The sequence below is a fragment of the Carassius carassius genome, chromosome 3 (genome assembly GCF_963082965.1).
Source record: "Carassius carassius chromosome 3, fCarCar2.1, whole genome shotgun sequence".
In the NCBI taxonomy this organism is placed as follows: domain Eukaryota; kingdom Metazoa; phylum Chordata; class Actinopteri; order Cypriniformes; family Cyprinidae; genus Carassius; species Carassius carassius.
Window position 1 is genome coordinate 14,364,144 of NC_081757.1, and position 24,663 is coordinate 14,388,806.

Sequence of the window (24,663 nt, forward strand, 5' to 3'; positions counted from 1 at the left end):
CCTTTTTTTTTATATATATATATACACAGCTTCTGCAAACATTATGTGAACTATTGAACATACTTGGTCATTGTGTGCCACTGCAGGACAGAGACCTTTATGAAGCTGGTTTATTCAACTTACCTCAGTGTGTAATTATTTTCTGTGTTGCAAAATAAAAATGTGTCTGTTTGTATTTTTTTTTCTGTTACAGATAATTATTTTAAGACACTCAAGTCATTGTTTGTTTGAGTGAGTTACATACTACTCTAAGGCTCTTGAGTGTTTGTGTGTGCTTAGAATTTTTGTAATGGGCCCCAAACAAAGAACAGGTTTATTTCAGGTTTATCTTGCTTTAGTGAAAATCCTTGTTCAGCCGCATTTGCTCTGCTCAATATCTTTGTTTCAGTTTCTAATCTATTCTTAGGGCCCTTGGTAAACCAGACAGGGAGGCTTTTTATTTGTTACACTACTTGTTTAATTTGCAACTAACTTTACTTGTGTAAATCATCTGTAGATAGGCATTTACTGTGGCTCTTACACTTTATAACCTCAACTAGCTGATATTTTCATATTAAATTAAGGCATTCATATATATATATATATATATATATATATATAATAGAAAAAAAGACATCTAAAGAAAAACGATATAATGAGCAACATCCCGGGATAGGTAGTGCAAATGCAACGTTCTTTGGCAAATGAAAACGTTATTTATTGTGCCGTATATCCCGCCTTCTCTTATTATTTGAGCGTCCAATTAAAATTGAGCGACAGAAACAGTTACGCCGACAGCCAATCAGATACGTCTAAAGAGTACGGTTGTATTCACGGATTGGTTGCTGTAGATGTCAATCACGTTCCTCTGTACACCTTACACGCTGGACGACATTTTTGAGGCTTTTATCGAGACGTCCAACCTGGAAGTTAGATATATAACAAGATAAGGACACGATTTCGAAAAATGATCTTTTGCTGACGCGTTTACTTATGCGCGGACGTACAAATACACGGTGTTTGCGCATGCATTCTGCAGGACCGAGAACAGAGGAGGAAGGCTGGAGTTGAGTTACAGTATAACGTAAGCGAACTCTAAAGCTAATGGTGTATGAATAGTCTAAACTAGCCTGCATGGAATTGCATTCAGGGACGCGTTAAACGCATCGTTTCGGTTTGTTTATACCGTGTTGTTTTATATCAGGTGCATAGTGTGTGCTTGTGCAGGATACTGTAAAGCTGGCCTTGCTGGCGGTGTCAGATGTAACGCTAACGGTCTAATAGCCTAATAGTGCATTGTTGTAATAGATGTGTTTACATGTTCAATTTCGAGTTGGCTTTGTGTGTTCAGAAGAAATCGGTATCGCGTTGTTGAACTGAAGATTTCCCGCGGCTGTTTGCTCCACGCTTGCTACTTTAGCGAGGTTATAGCTAACAGCCTACAGCCGAACCGTGCTTTCAGAAGTGTATTTATCACACGAGCATGACGGCAGATCTCCAGAGATGACCGTAACCGAATAAAAATGCGTAATTAAGCGCTGTAGAATCAGGCGGAGAATGGAAAGCTCATGGCTGTGTGCCGTTAGCTCGCTTCAGCTCTCATAGGCCACGTCGCCTTGCGTGTGTTGATGTGTTTGATCCAACGTTACTGACGGTGGCGTTGCTTGAATGCAAACAAGGAAAAACTTGAAGTCGCCAACTGTGCGGAAGGGATACGGGGGAACCGTCAAAGTAATCGTGTTTTCAACTTCAGAACACTTCAAGGTTGCTGTAAGCCTATTGGGGAACAACAGAAATCTTTCAAGATCGATAACTTAGCGGAGCAGTAGTTTATTGTGCGAGACTCACACAAAGCCAGAGTTCGTGATCTGTGCGCCTCTTCGATTAAACGATGATCGGCTTCGGCGCGAATCGACGTGGAGGTCGCCTCCCGTCCTTCATCCTGATTATGTTATTGGTGATTATCGTCATTGTGTCGTTCAACTACTGGAGCGTATCCACTAAACACGGGCGGCTGCTGGACGAGCTGGCCGAGATGCAGACGCAGGTGAAGCGCACGGACGCGGCGCGCTCGCGCCTGGAGAAGAGAAACTCCGAGCTGATGATGCAGGTGGACACGCACCGGAAACAGATCGACCAGAAGGACGGAGACCACAGTGTGCTGGAGAGCAAGCTGAAGGCCAGGGATGCGCTGGTCAAAGCCTGCACCGATGAGAAGGTTGGTGAGGGAAAAGGAACACGAGGGTTTCATTTATAAAAACAGGCACATCACTACTGTGCTGTATGAGGTGAACATGCATTAAAGATTTACATTCTGTCTGTGTTTCCAGCCACTGTCATGCCTTACATCCTTGCAAACTATTGTTTTGCTTGGGTACTTCTGACAGAACTGATCAGGGGTTTTCAAACATTACAGACCTCCCACCCAGACTCTCAGCCAACATGGGACCTTCAATATTAAAGGCTAGATTTCCTCAGTAACACTTAATTACTTTAATTGACTACTTTCATTATCATCACATTTTATTATAGTGAAAGACCTATTTGTCGTCCAGACTAATAAACTATCTGACATTTTCAAGGTTTTTGGTATCTTTTTCAAATCCAGTTAACCAGTGGTTGTGAATTAAATAAATATTGCATAAACCTGTTTGTTTAGCAAATGCACAAAATGTTGACCATGAGTTGAGAACGTTATTATGCTGAGCTGACCATTGGCCATATCTGTATAATTCTTCGCAGAGTTGCAGATGTTATGCAATTGTGAGGGAATTCAGTATGTTTCTCTTCAGTATGATGTAGATGGTTAGAATAATGACTCCAGGTGGCATTATCTAAAACAATGACTAACCATGGCTGCGGTTTCCAAAATGATCATAAGTCTATGTTGATCGTAGAACCAATTGTCTCCAATGGAGCTACGATCAATTTAGGATTACAGTGCTTTTGGGAAACACGGCCATTGGAAATGTCTCTCTATTATGATCAGTGCACATCCTGTAAGTCTGTTTGTTTAGCCCTTTGGGCATTAGGAGAAGGTTGAATTATTTCTGGTGTTGCTTAGTTAATGCAAACAAAGTTGTGTAGGTGATTGTCTTAGTTAATAGTGCCTTGTTTCAGGAAACATTCAGTTTTTCCGGCAGTATAGTATGTTTCACTGACCTATTTTATTTTTATACACCGTGCGTTTAAAAGTAGATTACATACTTTCTCTAAAAAAAGTTAACTGTTCCCTTTGTGCATGTTCTACTAGTTGTGTCTGCAGATAAGACAGTTTTCCTTTTGTGTGACAGACGGCAGCACTGACTTTTGCTGTGCTTCTTTATTTTCAGTGAAACAGGAATAAATACAGGCTTCCCATAAAAATTCTGTCCACAAACTATATATAAAATGTAAAAATATGGGTGTTCACCTTTTAAATGTTTGTGTTAAGTTGGTCTGTTTAAGTAAAGAATGAGTGTCTTGATATACTGTATATCTGCACATCATTACACTAAAAATGTGAGCAGACAGGACAGAGAGCATGCTGCTCTTTATGGATTCAAGCCGTGGGCATCCCTGTGGTTGTGTGACACAGCTGAGAGCTCATGGTCAGGGCCCATCTGTGTGCCCAGGGATGAAAGCACCCCCCACGCTCCTTCATGTCTCCAGGTCTTCCCACACTGCCCTCTGTCTCTCTTTTTATTCTTGATATTATATCAACATAATTGTTTGGTGTTTGTTGTTACTAAGGGCTAGAAAGCAGTCATGATTGATTATTTTGTAAATAACTTTTAGGAGGAATATATATGTGAGAGTACTTTAAATGGCATTCATTCCATTTATTGTTCTATAGCACTCCTGTCTCTTCTCCGTTGTCATTTTCAACCTGTGGTTTACAGTAAATGGATCAATTGCCTTGGTTATTGTGAGAAGAGGGTGAAGTGGAAGATGTCACTTTTGCAGAAGCTCGATTTTGAGACTCATTTCTGCCTAGGTTTTGTCTACCTGGAAAGGGGAATGGGGTATATGAGCATTGATATTCCATGTGCATTTGGATGCCCTGTACTTTTATAGATTGATGCTGTGCTGCAGCAAATGTTTGGTCAAATTGCTCACTCAGGCCCCTTTATAGATTATTACCCTTTCACGTTCATTGCCTATAGCAGTACTTGTAAAATGTGTTCTTGTTTTAGGAGGCACCCTGAAGCTTTGCAACCTTGTACAGTCTGAATTAACTGAAAATGTTGATTTATAGCATGCGTCCTGATGTATTTGGCTGTATGTTAGCCATTTTTCTTTAGTTTATTTAAATTTCCCAGTCACACTTTAGTTTACCAAATCTCACTATTACCCTCAAACTAATGTGTTGCTTATTAATATTTAGTAAGAAAATCATGAAAAAAAGTACATTATTTGCTATAAAGCCTTGCCTTGTTAAACATTTCATATGCGTGCTGTTCTGATATGCTTTTTCCACTGCATACACCTGAAGCACGCACACATTAAAAGCATGTCAAATTGCTCCTAATTACTGAACTAAATCGTGTATCGCATCTGATTGCGCTAATACTGTCTAAAACCCACAAGGTGTTCATATGAACACAGTTGCTTATGTCTTAAGTGAAAGTAAACCGTTGAGAGAAACACTGATGCATGCAGCTCTTAAAGGGACAGGAGACGAAACATGCTGCCGACTTTTATTAAAGGGATAGTTCACCCAAAAAATGATAATTCTGTCATCATTTACTCACATGTTGTCCCAAACCTGTATTAATTTCTTTCTTGTACTAAACACAAAATAAGATCTTTTGAGTAACCAAACAGTAACTTGTCCCCATTGAATTTAATATAATATTCAACATAAAAAGAAACCCATTCAGGTTTAAAACAACCTGACAGTGAGTAAATTCTGGTAGAAAACACTATGACAGAATTGACGGACGGATGACAGAATTTTCATTTATGGGTAAACTTTTCTTTTAATGTTAATTAAACGACAAAACGCAAAACTCTTGACTGAAGAATTTTAATACATTTGATTTCATTAGAATCAATGTGCAATTGATGTATATAGTGTTTCACTTTTTATATTTGTTAATTCAATAAGGCTAAGTACACATAATGTACCTGAAAAATAAAGCTTATATTTGTGTCAAATTTTATGCCTTTCATGGTGTCATTTTATACTTTGTCCATGTGTCATTGGTTTAGGAATAGGATCTGTTCCCTTCTGGGAATGTCATCCTGTTTCCTGTCCTGTAAAGCAAAGGTGGAGACCATATGCACACATAGACACACCTATTCACTCATCCTTTCCTGTTCACTTTTGCTTTGTGCTCTGTCCAAAGAGTTAACTATTAGCATTGCCATTCATCTCAATGGCAGTTGCTCAGATGAGAGCACGCGACCTGTATAGCTGGGCCATTGACATGTCAAGGGCTCTCCAGATAAATTGAGTATTGGTGAAATATAATATAGTAATTCATATGTAGTTTGGGAATAAAATTGGTCTGAAATATTGATTGTAGTGAATGATTGTCAATGAAGAAACATGGGTTTCTTTCTGGGCAGTAGCAACCCTATTATGAAAGATCATCGCCTTTGGATCTTCAGGTTGTTTATGATGGAAAAAAAATCAGCCATATTCTTTTTGAATTATTAATCATTCTAGTAAATGTTTTATGATGTAGGAAATAGAATGAAGCTGTGAAGCATAGGACCCTTTGCAAATAATTGATATCTCAGTAAGGAAGTTGTTTCTGAAGCTTGTGGGCTACTGGAGCTGAATTGCAAATGTTAGCAGAACTGAACCAACCCAGTTTTGACTTTACAGATATTTCTGTTATGTAACATACTGTTTTGTTAGTTTGCAAACGGTGTATTTAAATATCATGGCACCATTTATTTTATAAAATATTTTTGATTTATACACTTTATTAAACAGTATTATATTTTTCACCTATGGATAACAATAGGTGTAAAAATAAGATGGTTATAGAAAATGACCAACCTGATGGGTCGAAGTGATGGAATGATGAATATTTGTACTACAACCTGCAACCAATGGTATTTAGATGGTATGCTGGTCAATTTGTCAGCATGATCAAGTGTTGACTTTAAAAGGAGAGTAAATGCGAAGTAAACATGAAATCAAAATTGGCTCTCGCTACTTTAATACATGTCCCTGGTGTAATTGTGCACTATCCATCTATGAAGGTTATTTTAAATAGGAAATCTCTCCCTTCCATGTACGTGGTTCCATCTTCGTATGTAACAGCCACTTCATATTGACTTTAGTTTTATTTAAAGTCCTAATTGTTATGGATGAAGATCAGTTCTTCAAGTCTATGGATCTGTGAGTGGTTGTTGCCCTGAGCCAAATATTGTAAAAGAGTGGTAGTGATGCAGTGAGCTCCTGTTACTCTCTCACCTGCTGATGAGAAGGGTGCTGAGATCGGCTGTTTTCTTCACAGGGTGACATTGATGCTTTAATTACTGACCTCTGTCCTGTGTGTGATTCCTCCATTAATTTCCACTTTAAATCGGGTGACTGATCAGCATATTAGTGGAATCAGCAGAAGTGTGCTCCTAGTGTACGGGTCAGTGTAAGGTCTGGCTTTTAGTTTCCAGTTGGTAGATGCCAGTTCAGCAGCTGTCACTGAGATGAATAGGAATGCAAACAGTTTTCTCTAGGTATTATATACCTCTTTGGCTTCATTGTGCCTGAGAGTAACTGCAAGCCTCTGCATCCTCTTAGGTATCAAAAGAGTAATAGATGGAGGCTTTGGTTTGGGAAACAAACACACTGGAGGCTCCTAAGTATTTAGGATGAGCATGCATAGACATTGAGCTGAGCTAGTGTCAGCATTGTCAGTGGGTTCTGCAAACAGACCGTGCAGTAAACTGCTATTTTGCTGTATTTCCTTCTGTCAGTAGCAGTAGCTCAAGGCTTATCGGGCCCCTGTGCTCAGTCCTTATGTCCGTTGCCCTTGCAGCTTAATTTGCCTTTCTGACTATCACCTTGTCTTGTGCTTTGAGCCAGGTCTCTGATCTCAGCAAACTCAAGCTCTGACTGTGTCCACGTCCCCCTCAGTGAATTTGTCATCTTGATCACACTTCCCTCTGAGCTTCCCCCTCTCAATCCTATCACAAAATCACAGCCGCCTCTCTTACAGCAGTAAAGCTCTGGAGATTGAATTCTCTTACTGTGGATCATTGAAAAGGAATTGGAAAACAATACTTTTTGACCCATAAAAGAACTGATGCTGTAGAGTGTAGGCAGCTTCACAGAGTTTCTCATGGGTTCAAAATGGCCAGGGGAAGAAAAAAAAGTAATAATTAGTAAAGTATTCTCTCTGTTGGTTTTCAACATTAATATTATAATAACATTATAGAAGACTAGTATTTGATGCTAAAAATTAAGGTTTGCCATATAAATAATCAAAACTTGATTATAGCACATAAAAATTTGGGTAGTTGGCATTTTGGAAATTGGGGGAAAAAGTAAAATGTAAGAAAATAAAATGGTATAAAGACTGAATATTAAACAAATATCATATAGACAGTTATGTATATGTATACTGTTACGTCGTTTACCATTTTGTGCTGTATTCTGTTTATCCATTTTGTATGATTTTAAATGGCAAATAGTTGTATTTGCTTTTAGGTATTTAAGTCCGTTAAGTTATTCAGTCCGTTTTTTTTCTGACTAAACCCTTAAAATCTCATATGGCAGGAATCATTGTATATTCTACAAATATAATGTTTGTATAATATAGCAATCCTGGTTTCACCTTTTTTTTTGCTTTCCAGAATAAGATGCAAAATGATATCAGCGCCCAGATGTCAGAGATTCACAGACTGAAAGGTAAGAAGTGCTCACTAGAGGGTGCTGCTTCCCAGCATCGCCTCTGTGTTAGTGGAACAGGGTTGTGGTGGGGTATGCAAGTGATGTACACCACTATTTTTGTACATTTTCTCATACAGTCTTCTACTCCACACTGATGTAAACAAATTATGGTAAATTATGGTTGGCTGATATTTTCATATTGTGGTGTTTTGGACTGCCGATCTAATGTGTGTGTATACACATTTACAGAGCAGGTAAAGGAGTTGAGGCAGGAGGTCATCCGACAGGAAGACCAACTGAGGGAAGTGCGGAAAAACAGCACCCATTTGGAAAAGAAGCTAGAATATGAGAGGTGAATACAAACACTGGTGGACCCCCACCCAGAAAAAGGGGTCTTGTTTTCTATGCCCTTCCATTCCTACATAAGGGATTTGTTAAAATGTTAGACTAGTTGATCATGCAAATGTAAATCTATTATATAATATGTGCATTGCAGCTTGCAGTGTGGCCAACAAATAGCCGAGCTGAAGGCAGAATACGAAGAGAGCAAAAAAAGAGTAGAAGAAGAGGCAGCAAAACTCAGACAGGTGGGATATGAATGACTTGTTTAAACTGCAACTTGGCTCCACTAACACACTATATCTTGCATAAAACAAAAAATTTCTTCATTGCAGAGTTTATTAGAGAATCGTAAAGTGGACACAGGGGGTCAGCAGGTGGAGGTGGATCTTGATCAATCCATCAAAAGAAAAGAGGAGGACACTGCAGAGCACCACACAGTGGCTGCACGGCGAAATGATGGCCCACTTCTTAAAGGTAGTAGGAAAAGCCTCAGTGAGCAGATGCATAAACACTTTGGTTGAAAGAAAATCTCATTCTTTTGCTTTTACCCCCCATCACATACACTCAAGATGATATGGGTAAACCTGGTAGCGATGCTGGAATGCCTGGCATTGAGGACAGTGAAGTAGGCAAGATAGAAGATGCACATTTTGGTGAGTATCACAAATTAAAAGATTTAAATAAACTACACAATAGTCATCTTGCTGATGAGTAACAGAGAGAAAAAACTCTGAAGCATGCAGAAAAGAAAAAAAATTACTTCATATTCACATTTCATGTTTCTCCAGCCCTAAAGAAGCCAGCCATCACGCCGCAGAAGCACATGGAGCCCGCGGAAGCTGCAGCATTGCTGAAGGAGGAGAGGGCAGGGTTCGGGGCTGGAGCTGGTGCCAGACCAGGGGATGATTTGGTCCGCGGGGAACCGCTGGATCTACCGGACATGCCCCATGATGAAAAACTGCATTTGGGGAACAACGACATACCTTTGCAGCAACAGCTTCCGAAGCCGGTGGCGGACAAACCCATGCTGTTTGACAAAGATATTAAGGCAGCTATAAAGGCAGATGAGTTTGGGGAGCAGCGCAGACAACTGGGAGGTGAGAGTTCATGTTTTATCTGTGCTTATATTGCTTATACTAACACCTCTCTGTTGTTTGTTGTCTTAGAAATATGATGCAGGACCCAGACATATACTCAAATACATAGCCGTAAGGATTCCATTATTGCGTGATACACAATGCAGAACTGTATTAAAATGACTCCTCATCGTTTTCTGAAAGTATTTTTATTAATACTTTTTTTTTTTTTTTTTTTTTTACTATAGATGCAATCTTTTTGCATCAGTTTTCTCAATTTCTGGATGATATTACTAAAAGTTTTTTTAAAACACTGTTTGCTCACACACCTTCAGACAATGGAAATATTGTTTTATTTTTGTACTGGGATAGCCATGTAGTACAGCTTCTGTTCTTTCATTTAAACAATTCTTTCATTATTACCTCTTTTTTTTTCTTGCTGGGGAGAAAATGTCCTGTTTACATCTTTCTTATTTTCTATGTGACCCTGTCATTAATTGAAGTTTAATTTTATTTAAACTGTTTTTTCACATGGGAATAATGGAGATTAGAATCACACCATTAAGTGACATCTACTTACAGAAATATAATATTTTAATATCCAGTGCTGTGTCTGTCCTTGTTTCACTAGCTGAAGGTTTAAAGGCAGAGGGAGTTGGACTTCCTCCTCCTCCTAAACCAGCTCCGGTCCTTCCCAAACACATTGACCAGCACAAGGGCAGGGATCTTGCGCCTGCTGACCTTCCACGTCATCGTCAGAGTGAGTATTAAATTGTACAAAGATAGCAAGACAAAGCTTCAGCTTTCCACTTGCTTAGTCATGACATCAAATACTGTTTCTGGGTTCAAGCCTCTTCTAAAATCAGGATTTTTGGTTGTACTACAGCACAGCATTAGTGGACCCAGAAGCTGTGACATGTGACTTTACTTTCAAATATTCTCATATGTGGGAGTTTCCATAAAGGTTCCGTAAAGAGCCAATTGGCTACATTCATGTCTTTAGGCTCTCCCAACTTAAAAAAAAATAGCTCACACAAGTCGTCATTTAAAACCTTATTTTACACTCTGCGCGGAACACAAAATTCTGAATGTTCAAGCTGCTTTTGAATGACCAAATTGCACAAGTTGATGGTAATTCTCACTCAAGTTTTTGTGTTTCCACAAAAATAAATATGGTTTAAAAATCACACAATGCTGAGTAAATGATTTTCATTTTTGGGTGAAACATTCTTTTAAGACTCTCTCTGGGGTTTGATGCAACAGAATCTGGTTCTCTGCTAATTACTGCACTGCCTGACTTTGCTCCGCCTGCTAAACTCCTCCACACCATCATGTACCCAATCCCACCCAGCCCTCCTCTCTTCTGTGTGAACTCCTCGACCACCAGCTCCATTCCTCAGTAGTCCTCAGTTGATTTTTATTTCCTTTGGGCCTAAATTACGGCATAAGCAATTACATTCCATGTAGCTTCATTTTTAGCTTTATTTTCTAGTGAATATGCTTCTGATCTGTCTGCCTTTCTGTGCTTTCGTTTACTATTCCCTTAATGTCCTTCTTCCCCCGTCTTCTACTACTTAGAATTTTTGCTCCGTCTTTTCTTTCCCTTTTCTTTCTTGCTCTTTCCTGATGGGGCCCTTCTCTGCCTCTGCAGGCCGTTTCTTTGATGAAAATGAGTCTCCTGTAGATCCGCAACACGGCAATAAGCTGGCGGACTATAACGGAGATGATGGCAACGTGGGTGAGTATGAGGCAGACAAGCAGGCCGAGCTGGCCTACAATGAGGAAGAGGATGGTGATGGTGGGGAGGAAGACGTCCAAGGTGAGCCAAGGGGGAATGCGACTGCTTTGCTATTCCGTCTCCTCTCCCTGTCCCTTGTGCTGTTGCTGTGCTGCTAAATTAAGCTGCTGGTTCAGTCATCATGGGCTCACAGCATACTGAAGTACTGTCAGCCCATTTGGCCTAATGCTTGAAAGACTTGTTGAAGGGGTCAATCGAGGAGGAAGCCCTCACCTCAGTGTGCTGAGAGCATGTGTGAATGAGAGAGAAAGTTATGAATGTGAGCTCTTTAACCTTACCGGACCTTGTGGTTATGAGACTGAACCTTCTCTCCCAGCATGCCTCATTCCAGTCATTGTCTGTACTAATCAGCATGCTTGTGTGTAGAGTTATTGTGTTTTCGGTGCATGTGACACCTGTGCCATCAACACCACAACACCTGTGTTGGATCTTTTTCACCAGGGATTTGATATTTTAAACGAGTTGTTTTGAAGTCACTGCTGTTTAGGCTTGTAGACTGGGCCATCTTAATGCATTTTGCCAGCATCTGTATCACTTAACTCTTGTGACGGTTATAAACCATATGTCTCTGTGGCCATGTTCACAATTCAAAGTCTAGGGAATGACCACTGCATGTAAGTGCAAGAATGAATCCTGTACTTTTCTGTTCCGTATGCATACACCATGGGCTGCATGATATTTCTAAATAACAAGTATATTTGCAATAACTCAAACAATTTGGTAATTTGACGTTTTCTGGTTGATTATAACTAATATACCATATTGAGAGTTAATAAATATTAAATTACATTCTAGGATTTGACATTTATTTATTTTTTATTCAGAGTTGCAGTAAAACACTGCTGCTCACTTTCAGAAGTTGTTGTGAAACTTGTGTTGGTAATATTTTAATTTTTTAAATGTATTTAAGTTGAATTAATTTTACACAGACCATTGACGTGTATTGCACATTGCATTAAGTTAGCGCATATTGCATGCCGTTTTACTTGACATTTTTGACAAAAATTACCATCTGAAATTTGTTAGTAAACAAAAAGAATATTTACAGTAGGCTGTAAAATCGATTAATTGATACCAAATTATTTTACAGCCCTAACTTGCAGGATTCAGACAATGTGGTTGTCACTCCCAAAACTTAGCAGTGTGTATGTGGCCATGGTAGCGTTCACTATTATTAGTTTAAATGTGCATAGGCATATTTTTCTTCACCCGTAAAAGTTAGTTAATCAGCCATTGTTGTAATCGTAATCACTGAATTGTAATTATCCCTGTTGTATCTTTCAGATGATGAAGATCGGGAAGCTCCAGGTGAAAGGGTTGTGGATTATGGAAAGCGACATCAAGCCATTGACGTCCTGTAGTGCAACCTCTCAAAAATCCTTTACATTGAACTTTGGATGCTTTTGACAGTGAAGTAGCCAAGCCAGGAAGAGGAACTTTGGATTTCACCTGCAATTTTGGTATCATGATAGGAGACATTCAGACTATTCAAACTATTTCATTGTCTTCAGAGATGAACGAGTTTCAGTGGTTGCGGCTGTGAAATCAGTGACTGCAAAGAATTTAAATCAACTTAAATACGACAGTGATTTCATGATCTGCTGAAAATGTTTGCTTGCACATGACATACTCTGAGCGTATTGTTTTCATGTTTGTTTTTTTGCCCCCATCTGTAGCACAGGTCTATCCTAAATGGGATTTGGAACTAATATATTATACAAATGTTTTTTGTTGTTGTTTTTTTTTGGATAATAAAATCGCTTCTCCAGGGACTGGGGGACACTACTGTGAATAGATAATCGAGAAGTACCATTTCTCTGTTAGATTAACATAGTGGAACATATTGATACTACTGGTGTAAAGGACCTCTACAACACCAGTTTTCCCCCTCTCTTTATCTTTTTGGAAAAGTGTTGCTAAATTGAAGTATAAACAATGGGAAGTTGCTGTTCAACTTTTTAACCTCTCTTTCGCTCATAATGACACCAATTGGTCAGACGTGTTTTTTTTTTTTTTTTTTTTAAATACTGTTTCTTATTCTGAAAGAGCACTCACAAAGTGCACATGGAGTCTTGTAAGGTCATTGTTGCATGCATAAGGCAGCATTTGTAAATCAGCCAGTAGATCATCAAGAAAATGGAAAAAAGCAATACCCCAGACTAAACTCATCACAGCTGTTGGCCTGCTTCTTTTCTTACTGGTAGCTGTACAGTACATATAAGGAGAAATCTGAGTGTCAATGAATGCTGTAAAATTTTTAAACTCTCAAAAGGACATAATGATCATAGACCTAACTGTTTATGTTTGTTTCATAACTAAGCAAAATTTGGTAGGGTTGGCATACTGAATGTACTCTTATAGATTGTGATTGTTTTTGAGATCTGTCACATGGATGTTTGGGCTCTCTTACACAGCTGTGCAGTGCAATCCAAGTATAACAATTAACAAAATATTCTATATTTCAAATAAACAGGTCCTGTTTTGGGAAAAGTACAAATCCTATCACTGTGACTGAAAGGCACAATATGTATTTTTTTTTATTCCCAAAAAACACTAGAACAGGGTTCTATATTTTGCTGATTTGTGTACTTATATTATCCCAAATGTTGCGAAGAATGTTTAAATCCAGAGAAATTGTTATTTTAAATAGTGACTCGTTCCTGGTCATTGCGTCACCTGCCAAATGACGTCATGCAAATTCGATTTCTGGTTTTGTTTTGTAGAAAACATAGATCACCAAAGACGCTTTAATAAAACGCAAAACATGTTATAATGGTGACGACCGCACAGAGGAGCATTATAACATAACTTTCAAATGTATCTAGTATGGTAAAAAAAAAGTTTTGCTATACCGGTAAAAGCGGGCGCCGTCGACTGTGGCATAATAAAGGCTCCGCTGCTTTCGAGCTGTGTGTCACGCTTATCCCTCATTGGCAATTACTTCAGCGTCTTTGTTTCACTTTGACGGCTTTCAGCCTCACCCTGCGTCATACTACGATGTTAATACATCTTTATTATATTAGCTCATCCATGAACATCTGAGTCATCTGAGTTCTGAGTCCCTTCGGATTCATCAGTTGTGGGGATGAAGACGACAACTCCCATGATCCCAGTCAGTCACGGTGTCATCGAACTACTCCTTTGTTTGTTTTGAATTCGCGCCCTCTAGCGGCAACATCTTACATATTGTGCCTTGAAGTCTAGAAAGTATTAGCATCAAGAGCACCCAGAAATATTCATTCATTTGTCCCAGGCTGCTTAACAAACATAAATGGTTATATTACGGTAACAATAAAATGTTTCTTTTTTTCTGTAAAGTATTATTGTCTGTTTGCATTAAGAACGTTTAAATTTGTACCTAAGATTGACCATCTTTCAAAATATTTTGTTCTAAGACATATTTATAAGGAATGCCTTTGTATGAAAAGATGGCATCTAACGTGGAATGGAATTCGCTTCATTCAGGAATACACAGGCATTCCACCGAAGTGCTTAGTAACGGTATTGCCATGACAACCAGAACGTGCCTTTCCTTCTCATCTCATACTCTGCGCTTGTTCCGTTTCCACTGGCGGCTTGTTGTCGATGAGCTAAGCATAAATAAATCCGATGCTAATGCTAGCGCACATTAGTTAGTACTCAGTCTGCTACATTCCTGTCAGAATAATTAAATGAGTGATACTGAAATCTTTGTTAGTTTACCTGACAGGCTACCTGGTGAATCCCGACACTGACTCAACGGAATTTGAATTTGAAACGGAATTACTTTACCCTTTGCATTTTTATGTGAGTCTCGTTATTGTAAAGTGTTGTTTTTTAAAATGGGTAGCGTTACTGTAAGCTAAACCTGTCGCACTGCGAAGCCTCAATATTGTTTTGATATTCGGAACAACAGAAAGGGGGTGTGGGATGCGCACCGCAATACGCATGCGCCCTCTTCTTCATCCGGGTACTTGCCGTTGACTCTGGGTACGGAGGCGGGAAATGGCGTCCAGAGGTGCGGGGAAGACAGAGGTGAACCTCGTCTGAAGGGGCACGCAAAAAAACAGCAAGTGTCAGCAGCCCTGAAAACGACCGTGATTCTGCGACTCGATCCCTGGAGATTCGTCTAGTAAGTTATTACCCCGTCTCTATTGCTTGTGGGGATGGGGTCCCCCCAAAACCCCCGCCTGTTTGCTCCGGTCGGTAATGTTTCGCGGTGGTTCGCTCCCGTAGTACCTAAACCCGCGGCGAGGTAGCTGCTGTTTTCGCGAGTCGTTCCCGCGTTTTCTCTGTCATTAGAACGCTGCCAGTTGTTTTGAATGGCATTCGAGGCTTCTTCTATTAACAGCGGGTCGCGAGAGGCTGGTTTCCTACGGAGAGAATGCTTGCATGTGTCCTACGTTGAAGACAGACATGCACAGATGTGTTCAGAGCGTTTGCTGCGTGTAGAAATACATCTCACGGGCTGTGGAGTCGTGTAATCATTGTGTGGACAGTTACTCTCAACGTCTGGTTAAACAGGGAAATCGTGAGAAAGTTGCTCGTCTTCCGTACAGAATCTCTTCAGCGTGTGTTTCCCGCCCACCACCACACTGTGTTCAGGTTTCAGCGGTTGAATTTCATTTTTTCTTAAGTGTCTGATAAGGTTAAACAGTTATGGTGTGTTAACACGTAATGTGTTGTCTCTCTTTTCTTATTTTTCTAAGGTCTGACTGTAGTTATTTGACTGTAGGGCAGCGGATCCTTAACCATTGCTATTCCATTGTCAAGTTTATTTCAAGGGCCCTCACAGAGGCTTTTTTTTGTTTTGTATGTCTGATAAAATTTCAACACATACATTTGTTTTCAAACTTTTTCATTATGAGACACTACCACTGTTACGATAATAAAATAGCTAACGTTACACATTAGAAATCTTAATGTGTTCTTCCTGTTTTGTGGTAGAAACTAAATACACTTTTTTATATACATTCTGCTGAATTAAAATATCTTTCATGAAATCAAAACTACACAACTAGCCTTTCTAAAGATACTAGAAAATACAACAATTTAGGATCTGCTGATAAGTGTTTGAGAAAATGAATGACAAATTTAATTTAATTACACCCTGCCATGAAACAGTTGCAAGAGCTCGGTATGTCACATTTCTTATTGTTCTTCGTAGTAAAGTCATAGTTAAAAATGCTAAATTACTGGCAAACCATGCAGAAGTTCAACTAAGACCTTTAGACACCATTGGTCAAGTGTTACTATTCAAATGTACAGGTCAGGGAGTTCACTATTTATAAGGTACTCAGTGCAGCATTATTGTAAACTAAAACTGAATTTTTTTCATTAATTAAAATAATACCGGCAAGATATGAATATTACATGAAAGGCTAAAATTTAAACTGAATGGAATAAATTTGTTTCAGACATATTTTAAAACATTAATGAAATTACAAAAATATATGAAATTATTTAAATGAAAATAAAATATATATTTTTAAATAACTTATTTTTGTGAGTACTATAATGGTGCGTAAATAATACTAAATAACTGCATTGAAAAACAAAACTTCTTCAGACATGCTTGTAATATAACTTATTTACAAAAATAAGTAAACTTTTTGTTGGCCCATTGGAAGTTTACCGATGCCCACTAATGAACCACTGATAATTTGTTCTAGTTTTTCGGCTATTATGGGACAGGTTACGTAATGGTATTGTCTGTGAAGCCTTTTTGTGGCGTTCTTTGACATGTAATGCTAAATAACAGTTAATCAGTTACACTTTCAGGTTTACAATGTATTTATAAAAGTGTAAAGTTCTAGATTCCTCAGAGAGATAGTCTCAGAGAGACTATTTTCTCCTCAGAGAGAGATTTTAATAAATGTCATAGTCAAACTGAGCAAACACACAAAAAATAAAGCCTTAGGGAGATCAGTTCTTGGAAATATGTCAGCAATCTTAGATTTGCTGTCGGTCTGTCCAGGCATGTTTTTGTTTCAAACCAACTTTGTGAATATTTTATTGATTAATTTGTGAATGTATGCATTTTTGCAACGTACTGACTTTCAGAAACCTGCTGTGATGGAAGAGATCAGTGGGGTCACAGTAGCAATAGTTGCAAATTAATCTTCATTTAATTTTGATGGATAAAATCTATGTTTTATTTCCTGCTGTTTAGGGTGTTTAATGTCTGCTGATGTTATTTAAACCAGAAGTTTGGCTTCATTGATTCTTACTGTGCTGTTGAAGACTGCTGAATATCACTGTGCCTCTGTTCTTCTTGAAGAAAGGCTTCAGCTCAGTGTTTTGAGGTAGCTGTCTTGGCATGATGTCTGTTTGAGGCAGTGGATGAGTCACCATTTGTGGTGGTAAAGGAAAAGGCTGAGATGTACCTATTAAGCTCACCAAAATCCACATTGAGAAATTTTTAGTGCACAAGATATTGGTTTCAGTGCAAAAAGTTGTTTAAATAAGATTAATCTCTCACACTTTAAAAAAAAAAAATGTATTTTTAAATGACGAAAGCATTTCAGTTAAGATATACATCATTAAATTGGAAAAGTCAGACTGTTGCTTAATGGGTACATGTTTGTACCCTTTAAGCACACCCCTGTTCCCATTAAGCACACGTCATGTTATTAAAAATTTGTGTTTATTGTAAACAACCTTTTTAAAGAATAATTTAAAGTCAATCACAAAAAAACGGAACACTAAAAAATGAAACATAATTTGATAGTGCTGTTCACAGATTTTTATTTCAGGCTCTACGAAAAATTGGCTTTGGCGATGCTTTTTGCAAGATGGCTCAAATGGTTTATATAAACACATAAATGTGTTCCTGTAGCTCAATTGGTAGAGCACTGCGTTATCAAGCGCAAGGTTGGGGGTTCGATTCCCAGGAACACATGCAGAGGTGGGTATAGTACCCAAAAACTGTACTCAAGTAAAAGTAAAAGTACTTCTAGAAATATTTACTCAAGTAAAAGTACTACTCTTGAATAGTTACTTGAGTAAGAGTAAAAGAGTATCGGATAAAAAATCTACTCAAGTAGTTAGTTACTAGTTACTTTGGGTCATATATACTGAGCCTATTTTTATTTAGATATATAGATAAAATGTATGTAATGTATGTGTGTGTGTTTAAATGTATATATTTCATCAGCCTTTACTCCAATTTATGTAATTTATTATAAAACCCTGTCTGTTTACTTAAGTAACAGATATAGGTGTCATGCCATAACATATTTTTAATACGACTGACTTTATATTAAATGTGAATTTAACATTGAAATTCGTACACACATTTGCACTTTGTTGTTTCTGACGAGAGAATTCGCCAGAAAGAGGTATTCAGTCAGCGAGCGAGTGAAGGAAGCACTGGCATTTTAGCGATGACTCATCGGAACACCTCTGATTGGCCAATGCTTTAATAAGCTCAAAAGAGTCATGTGTGATTTGTTATAATGCGCAGTGCTGTAAAAACACATCTATCTCTGGCTCAGCGCCAGCAAGAAATCACAGATCTGAATTTAGCAGCTGATGATATGACTTGCTAAACGTACTCGCACCGGTGTGATTGTATTAAAATTAATAAAATCTTAATCGGCTATTTTTTGTCTTTTGGAAGCTGCATTCAACTTGACTCCCCTCTGTTATAAGCCACACACGCACAACAAACTAATGTCACAGTGGTATCGTGTACTGTATTCGAATGTAGCCCAAGTTATTACCTGTTAAACAGTAGACAGCACACACAGTGTTCATCTAATGTTCAAGCAAATAATAGCCTTTGCAGATTTGCTTTCAATTCAGTGCAGTTCCAAAGCCACGTTTTCAACGCTGCTGATGTTCTAAATGTTACAACTCTGAGTGAACCGTTTCAAACGCTCAGCGCACGCGGCAGGGAACTGAACGACTCATTCAAACTGATTCATGAACCAATTCGCTCGTTTGCCAATTGGTTTGATCAAGCCTTTGAACGGAATTTACTCAAAAGAATGAATCATTCGCGAATGGGCATCGCTCATTGCCCAGAGAAAAGTAGACGGCGAGTTTGGATCAAACTGAAGCATTTATAACATTTATTGCATTAAGATAAAGTAACGAGAGCAGCGTCGCCCACAGTAACGAAGTAAAAGTACAGATTTTTTCCCCAAAAATTACTCAAGTAAGAGTATAAAGTACCCATCTTTAAATATACTCCGAAAAGTATTAGTTACCCCAAAAAATTACTCAAGTAAATGTAACGAAGTAAATGTAACTCATGATAGGACTCTGAACACATGATAGGTTAAAATTGATAGCCTGAATGCACTGTAAGTCGCTTTGGATAAAAGCGTCTGCTAAATGCATAAATTTAATTTTCAATTTAATTTAATTTAAATTTTATAAACTGAAACAGCATTATCAAATTAAGTAATGGTACTTCACCTAGATTCTTTTTACAACGAGGAGTTCGGCAAGAATCTCCAGTTTCCCCTTACCTGTTTCTAATTGCAACACAGTTCCTTAGCACACATATAAACAATAGTCAATTAAAGGGTATCACAATTGGTAACACTAAAATAAAAATTAGTCAATTAGCGGATGATGCAGCTTTATTCTTGAATGATTCATCACAAATTAAATTGGCTTTGGGTATTCTTTTCTTTAGTTCTATTTTATTCTTTGTGGGGGTTTTTTGTGGTTTCACTGTGATTTGTATGCTATACGTCGTGCTTTGTATTACTAAATATGTCAAATAATATTTGACCTTCGATCGTCTTAGTCTGTAAAGATGAGCTCTTGTCCTTCAAGGCAGCTTGAAGTAAGCTTGTGTTACTGAAGTAACCAATAACATCGATACAAGTTTTTCATGTTACAGTGTGCTACAGTTTGTTGGGGGTTATTATTGTCATTCAGTAAGACAAGCTTACTTCAAGCTGCATTGAAGGACAAGAGCTCATCTTTACAGAGTGAGACGATCATATTTACACATATTTAGTGTAAATAATATTTGGAGGAGGAGGAAGATGATGTCTCATCTTTACAGACTGAGACGATCGAAGGTCAAATATTATTGACACATTTAGTAATACAAAGCACGATGTATTGCATGCAAATCACCGCGAGAGCTTTCCAATATGGGCAGGCACCACTGAGTGACGTCTGTACTTCCAGGTAAGAGAGCACCTGTCCATTAAAAGCTCACTATCCAATCAGAGTAGATTACTGTTAAGCCTGCCCCCACGAGAGGTTTGTGTCAACACCAAACGAAAAACTGCGAAGCATAATCGAAATCTGTGGCAATGCATTCAGAATCCACGATTAACGAAAACGAATCTTTGAAAAACATTAACAAAGAATGAAGCATATTTGAAGAGCCTGTTATATTTGTGTGACTGAGTTAATTTTTTTCATTTTCATTGTAATTTTCATCTTTTGTAATGGCATATTTTTGATAGTTTCTGAAAAAGTTATGTTCAGTTTTATAAAGTTACGCTAATTTTTTTTTTGAAGGAAATATAATTCCATACATACATACACACAGTTCTATTGAATGATAAATGTTTTCACAATGTTGTTGAAACTAATGTACGAAGGAATGAAAGTAGCCTTCGTTGCTATAGCAAACAGACATCAGGCGAGTTTTCTCTCAGAATCAGAAGGATGGAGAAGATAAGTGAACTACTATAGGGTTTTATTTTATGAAAATTAAATAATCCTGCATGTTATTAAAAAAGGCATCTGGGAGGACATAGGAAATCTACTCCAGTGTTAGATCTGCAAAGATTTTTTACTAAATCATTTTAGTTCGATTTCTTCATGGCTAGTATTGGGAAGGTGCAGTCAGAGCTGGCATAACTCATGATGGGTCACTAATGCTAGAACACATTTGTGGTCTTGTTACATAAGTATGCTTTGAGGAGGGGTGACACACGACCAAGTGCTGTTGTTAATTTCAGGATTACCCCCCACCCCACAATGTACAGGGTTGCCTTTAAAGAAGAGAAGGACACTTCCTCGACATCAAGAAAACATTAGCTGCCCCCCCCCCCCCTTTTTTGTGTTAAGCAAAAAAATGCTACTTGCTGTTGATCTATGATCACCTTTCTTTCTCTTTGGTTGAGCAACAGATAAATATGACTGAAAAAGACAAGTTTTGCCAAGAATTAAATTTACTTGCCTTTGTGTCAGTACATGCTTGTTTCTGTGACTTTTTTTCTTTTCTTGTTTATTTATTATTATTTATTTCTAATGTCCATGAAAGTCCCTGAATGTCAGCAGGTTTCAGTGTAGTTTTGGACACCACTGACTTTCATTAAAATAACAAAAAATATTACACTACAAACACTTCAAAGTATCTAGTTTTGCAAAGAAGGTCCATCCAAAAGTGTTTGCATTTAGGGTTCTTCTATATGTGGGAAATGATAACGTTCTAGTAGTTGAGAGTGCTTTGCTGTGGAGGTGCTTCAACTGAATGATGAAACATGTTGGAGGATATGTTGCCTGAATAGATCCAGATGTCTTTGGCTAGGGCTCTTGGCTGAAGTGCTGCACTTTTAAAAACTGAGTTAAGCACAATAATTCATTCAAAACCATTAAAAGTCTGATTCATTTACCTGCGTGTGAGAACCAGAGAATGGAGTTGAACTTTTCAAGGTCTTTTGTAAAATGGAGTGATTTCCTCTTGTGTTACTCTTTCTCTCTGTACAGTTTTGTTGTCTTTCTAAACCTGGTGTATGAGCTTCTGTCTTGTCTTCTTTCTCTCCTCAGTCTTACATGTGACTCTTAACAAAATGAAGCTGAGAATGCGCAAGGCTTCTCAGCAGCCATACCTCGCCCGCAGGCCCAGCCTGGCCCGGACCAAGCGGAAGCACTCCGGCCTTCTGTCCAGCATCAAGAAGTTCATCCATGGAAGTTCCATAAAGGTGAGCCTCTCGCAGCCTCTCTCTTTATTTTATCATGAGTTCATCAAGCGTGGCAAATCCAGACCATTACAGCTGTTTTCTTCGTTTTGATTATCGTTGCCCAGAATGTTCTAGAATAGAATGCAAGCAAGATCTGGTATCATATTCCCCCAGAAATGCATGGTGGAATGCCGCTGCTTGTCTGAGGAGCTCAGTCCTGTTCTAATTTTAGCTTTGGTTCCACAGCGCTCTCATAATGACAGTAGGTAGGTTTGGCTTTAACAGACAGCATGTCTGCTGCAGGAGAATCTGGACTTCACATATTATGTCCAGTAAAGGTATTAAGTTATCTTGTTTGGGTTCTGGATCACATCGATTTGATTTAGGGCAGTGATTCTCAACATTTTTGACACTAAAGGCTGAAATACACTACACAACTTTTGCCCAGATTTTTGCCCCATTGAAAGTTTCAAGCCAGTCTGCAGATTTGACCTTACAGATTTCTTAAATCGCATGGTATATGATGGAACAGGTTTTGTTTTTGTTTTTAGATTTAGACTAGGTTTGGGTATTGAATTTTATCAATTCAGATTCTGCTTATCGATTACAATTATTCTTGATTCCAGTGTGATTTAAAAATGAAATTAAAATTTTAGATGTCAAAAACGTCAAAGGTTGAGGAATAAAATGGATGAATCATTGTAATTTAGGAATTGAATCACTTTGGTGTTTGAATTGTGTTTGTGATCTTTAACAATCTGTTAAATTTAAAGTTCTTTGTCATGTTGGTGGTGACACCTCTCTTGCAACATCATGTTTATCTTACCCCAAATATTATACTTCGCTTTTTCGGCTTCTGATTTATGCTTTTTGACAAGTTTAGCCAAAATTTGGAGCACTTATATTTAGGGCTGCAACTAACGATTATTTTGATAATCGATTAATCTGTCGATTATTTTTACGATTAATCGATTAATCGGTTTATGTACTTATATTTTAGTTTTTTCCATTTTTTCCCCAAGTAAATTATTAATAAATGGTCTTTATCATTCAGCATAGATTTAAGAGATTTTAACCATTTTGCACGGTCATATCCTCGTCAAAAATATACCTGGAGTTGTTTTATTGTGTTAGTAATCCTTTGTCGAACTCTTCTGCAATCAGAACACTGACCCATACTCTAGCAAATTTCACAAGGAGATTTCAAATAATGTTTTCACCATGGCAGTCCTTAGAGCTCCTAAAGTAGTTTAACATCCTGAACAAAGCTTATTAGGGAATCTTTCAGAACATATTTTCACGAAGAATAAGGATAAAACAGAATAAAATTGCAGTGCATTGTATTTTATTATTTACTGGGAAACAGCTTTATAGCTTTTGCTGTGAAATTGTAAACAATCCTTCAAAAAAAGTGCCAATGGCATGAAACCTGAATGGAACTCACAATTTAAAGTAAAATCCATCAGAAGGTTGTCCAGAAAAAAAAAATAGGACACACAAAAAACCTGCTGTGTGAAAAAGAGCAGTGAATACTTAGGAAAAAAAAAAGTGCATTTCAAATATCTACATTTACCTCTCTCATTCAGTCATAATTAGGCTGCACGACTGAATTTTGAACTGGTAAACGACAAACTGATCACAGAACATGTTTGTAAAGCTTTAAATGTTAACTGTTAAAAAGCAATGTTATCAGCTTTTACGACTAAACATTTGCAAACAACATTGTACTGGAGAATCTGCACAAATGAGTCTTAGGGGCCGTTCACAAACCGCGCCTAAAAACGCGTGGAAAACGCTAGGCGCGCCGCTTTCTCCTTCTTTCCAAAGCGCTCGCGCAGAAGCGCCCCTGAGGCGTCTGCCTTTGCTAAGCAACCATGACGTGCTCTCTCCTTGAAGACGCGGAAATTTCAGCAAAGGATAAATGGATTTGCAGCTCAAAAAAATCGCTTGCAGTAGCTCTGCTACTAAATTTATTTCAAAATGGAAATCCATATACAACTATGATCAGCTGTTCCTTTCATCTTGACTGAGCTTTTAACGTTGTTACGGGAAAGGATGAAGCTGATTGGTTAGTTCTTGTCACATGACCCGAGGTGCGGTTGCGGCATTCTGAAAAGTTTAAATGTTTTTAACTCGATGCGGTGTTGGAAATAACGAACTTGAGCGCGCAAAATACGCAATATGTGAACGTCCCCTTAAACAGTGCAGTAGTGCAGAGTTTACAGGTTACTCTTCTTTTTTAAAGGCTCAATGTAAAGTACTCCCACATCACGCTGAATGCTGCAGACATAGACATCATATGTCTATGGCTACAGAGACGCTGCTCGGGAAGCACGTGACATAAAACAAGGCCAGCTATTGGCTATTCGCTACTTCTCCTGCTGTACTGGCTGAGTAAAACCTCCGGTGGCTCATTACTGCCACACTTTGGTCACCGCAGATTTGAAATATGCACGAAATGAGCCGCTTACGGCAAATAAAAGTTATTTAGCAACGAATCGATGACTAAATTAGTTGACAACTATTTTAATAATCGATTTTAATCGATTAAATCGATTCGTTGTTTCAGCTCTACTTATATTAGCGAGCAAGTTCTGAATGGATTTTCGATTTCCAACCCTACTTTAGACCATGATTCCATACAGTCTGGGGACATCAAACATTATTGATATTTTGAGCTGATTTTAGGATACATTAGGGTTGTGCCGATAGACGATAGTATCGTGTATCGACGATAGTCAGAGATATCGACCTAAGCAGATTTCTGTCGATAAT

General features: G+C 38.2%; 2 protein-coding genes across 3 annotated transcripts in view; both read left to right on the forward strand.

Annotated features, from left to right (window-relative positions):
* Positions 1–1,811: 1,811 nt before the first annotated feature.
* golm2 (golgi membrane protein 2) lies at positions 1,812–13,562 on the forward strand. 2 transcript variants are annotated; one of them, XM_059530123.1, is made up of 10 exons: positions 1,812–2,197; positions 7,774–7,828; positions 8,060–8,162; positions 8,307–8,397; positions 8,485–8,626; positions 8,722–8,805; positions 8,941–9,249; positions 9,860–9,988; positions 10,880–11,047; positions 12,311–13,562. In XM_059530123.1, exons 1-10 carry the CDS (start codon positions 1,871–1,873, stop codon positions 12,385–12,387), a joined length of 1,485 nt encoding a protein of 494 aa, XP_059386106.1. In that variant the 5' UTR covers positions 1,812–1,870; the 3' UTR covers positions 12,388–13,562. The 2 variants fall into 2 exon arrangements, with proteins under 2 accessions (XP_059386106.1, XP_059386111.1); XM_059530128.1 differs by lacking the exon at positions 10,880–11,047.
* A 1,396-nt stretch (positions 13,563–14,958) lies between these two features.
* Positions 14,959–24,663, forward strand: part of ctdspl2b (CTD (carboxy-terminal domain, RNA polymerase II, polypeptide A) small phosphatase like 2b) — a 33,950-nt gene continuing 24,245 nt past the window's right edge. Inside the window, exons 1-2 of the mRNA XM_059530137.1 lie at positions 14,959–15,137; positions 21,755–21,909. Coding sequence (XP_059386120.1) covers positions 21,778–21,909 — 132 coding nt within the window. The 5' untranslated portion in view covers positions 14,959–15,137; positions 21,755–21,777. The remainder of the gene's footprint in view (positions 15,138–21,754; positions 21,910–24,663) is intronic.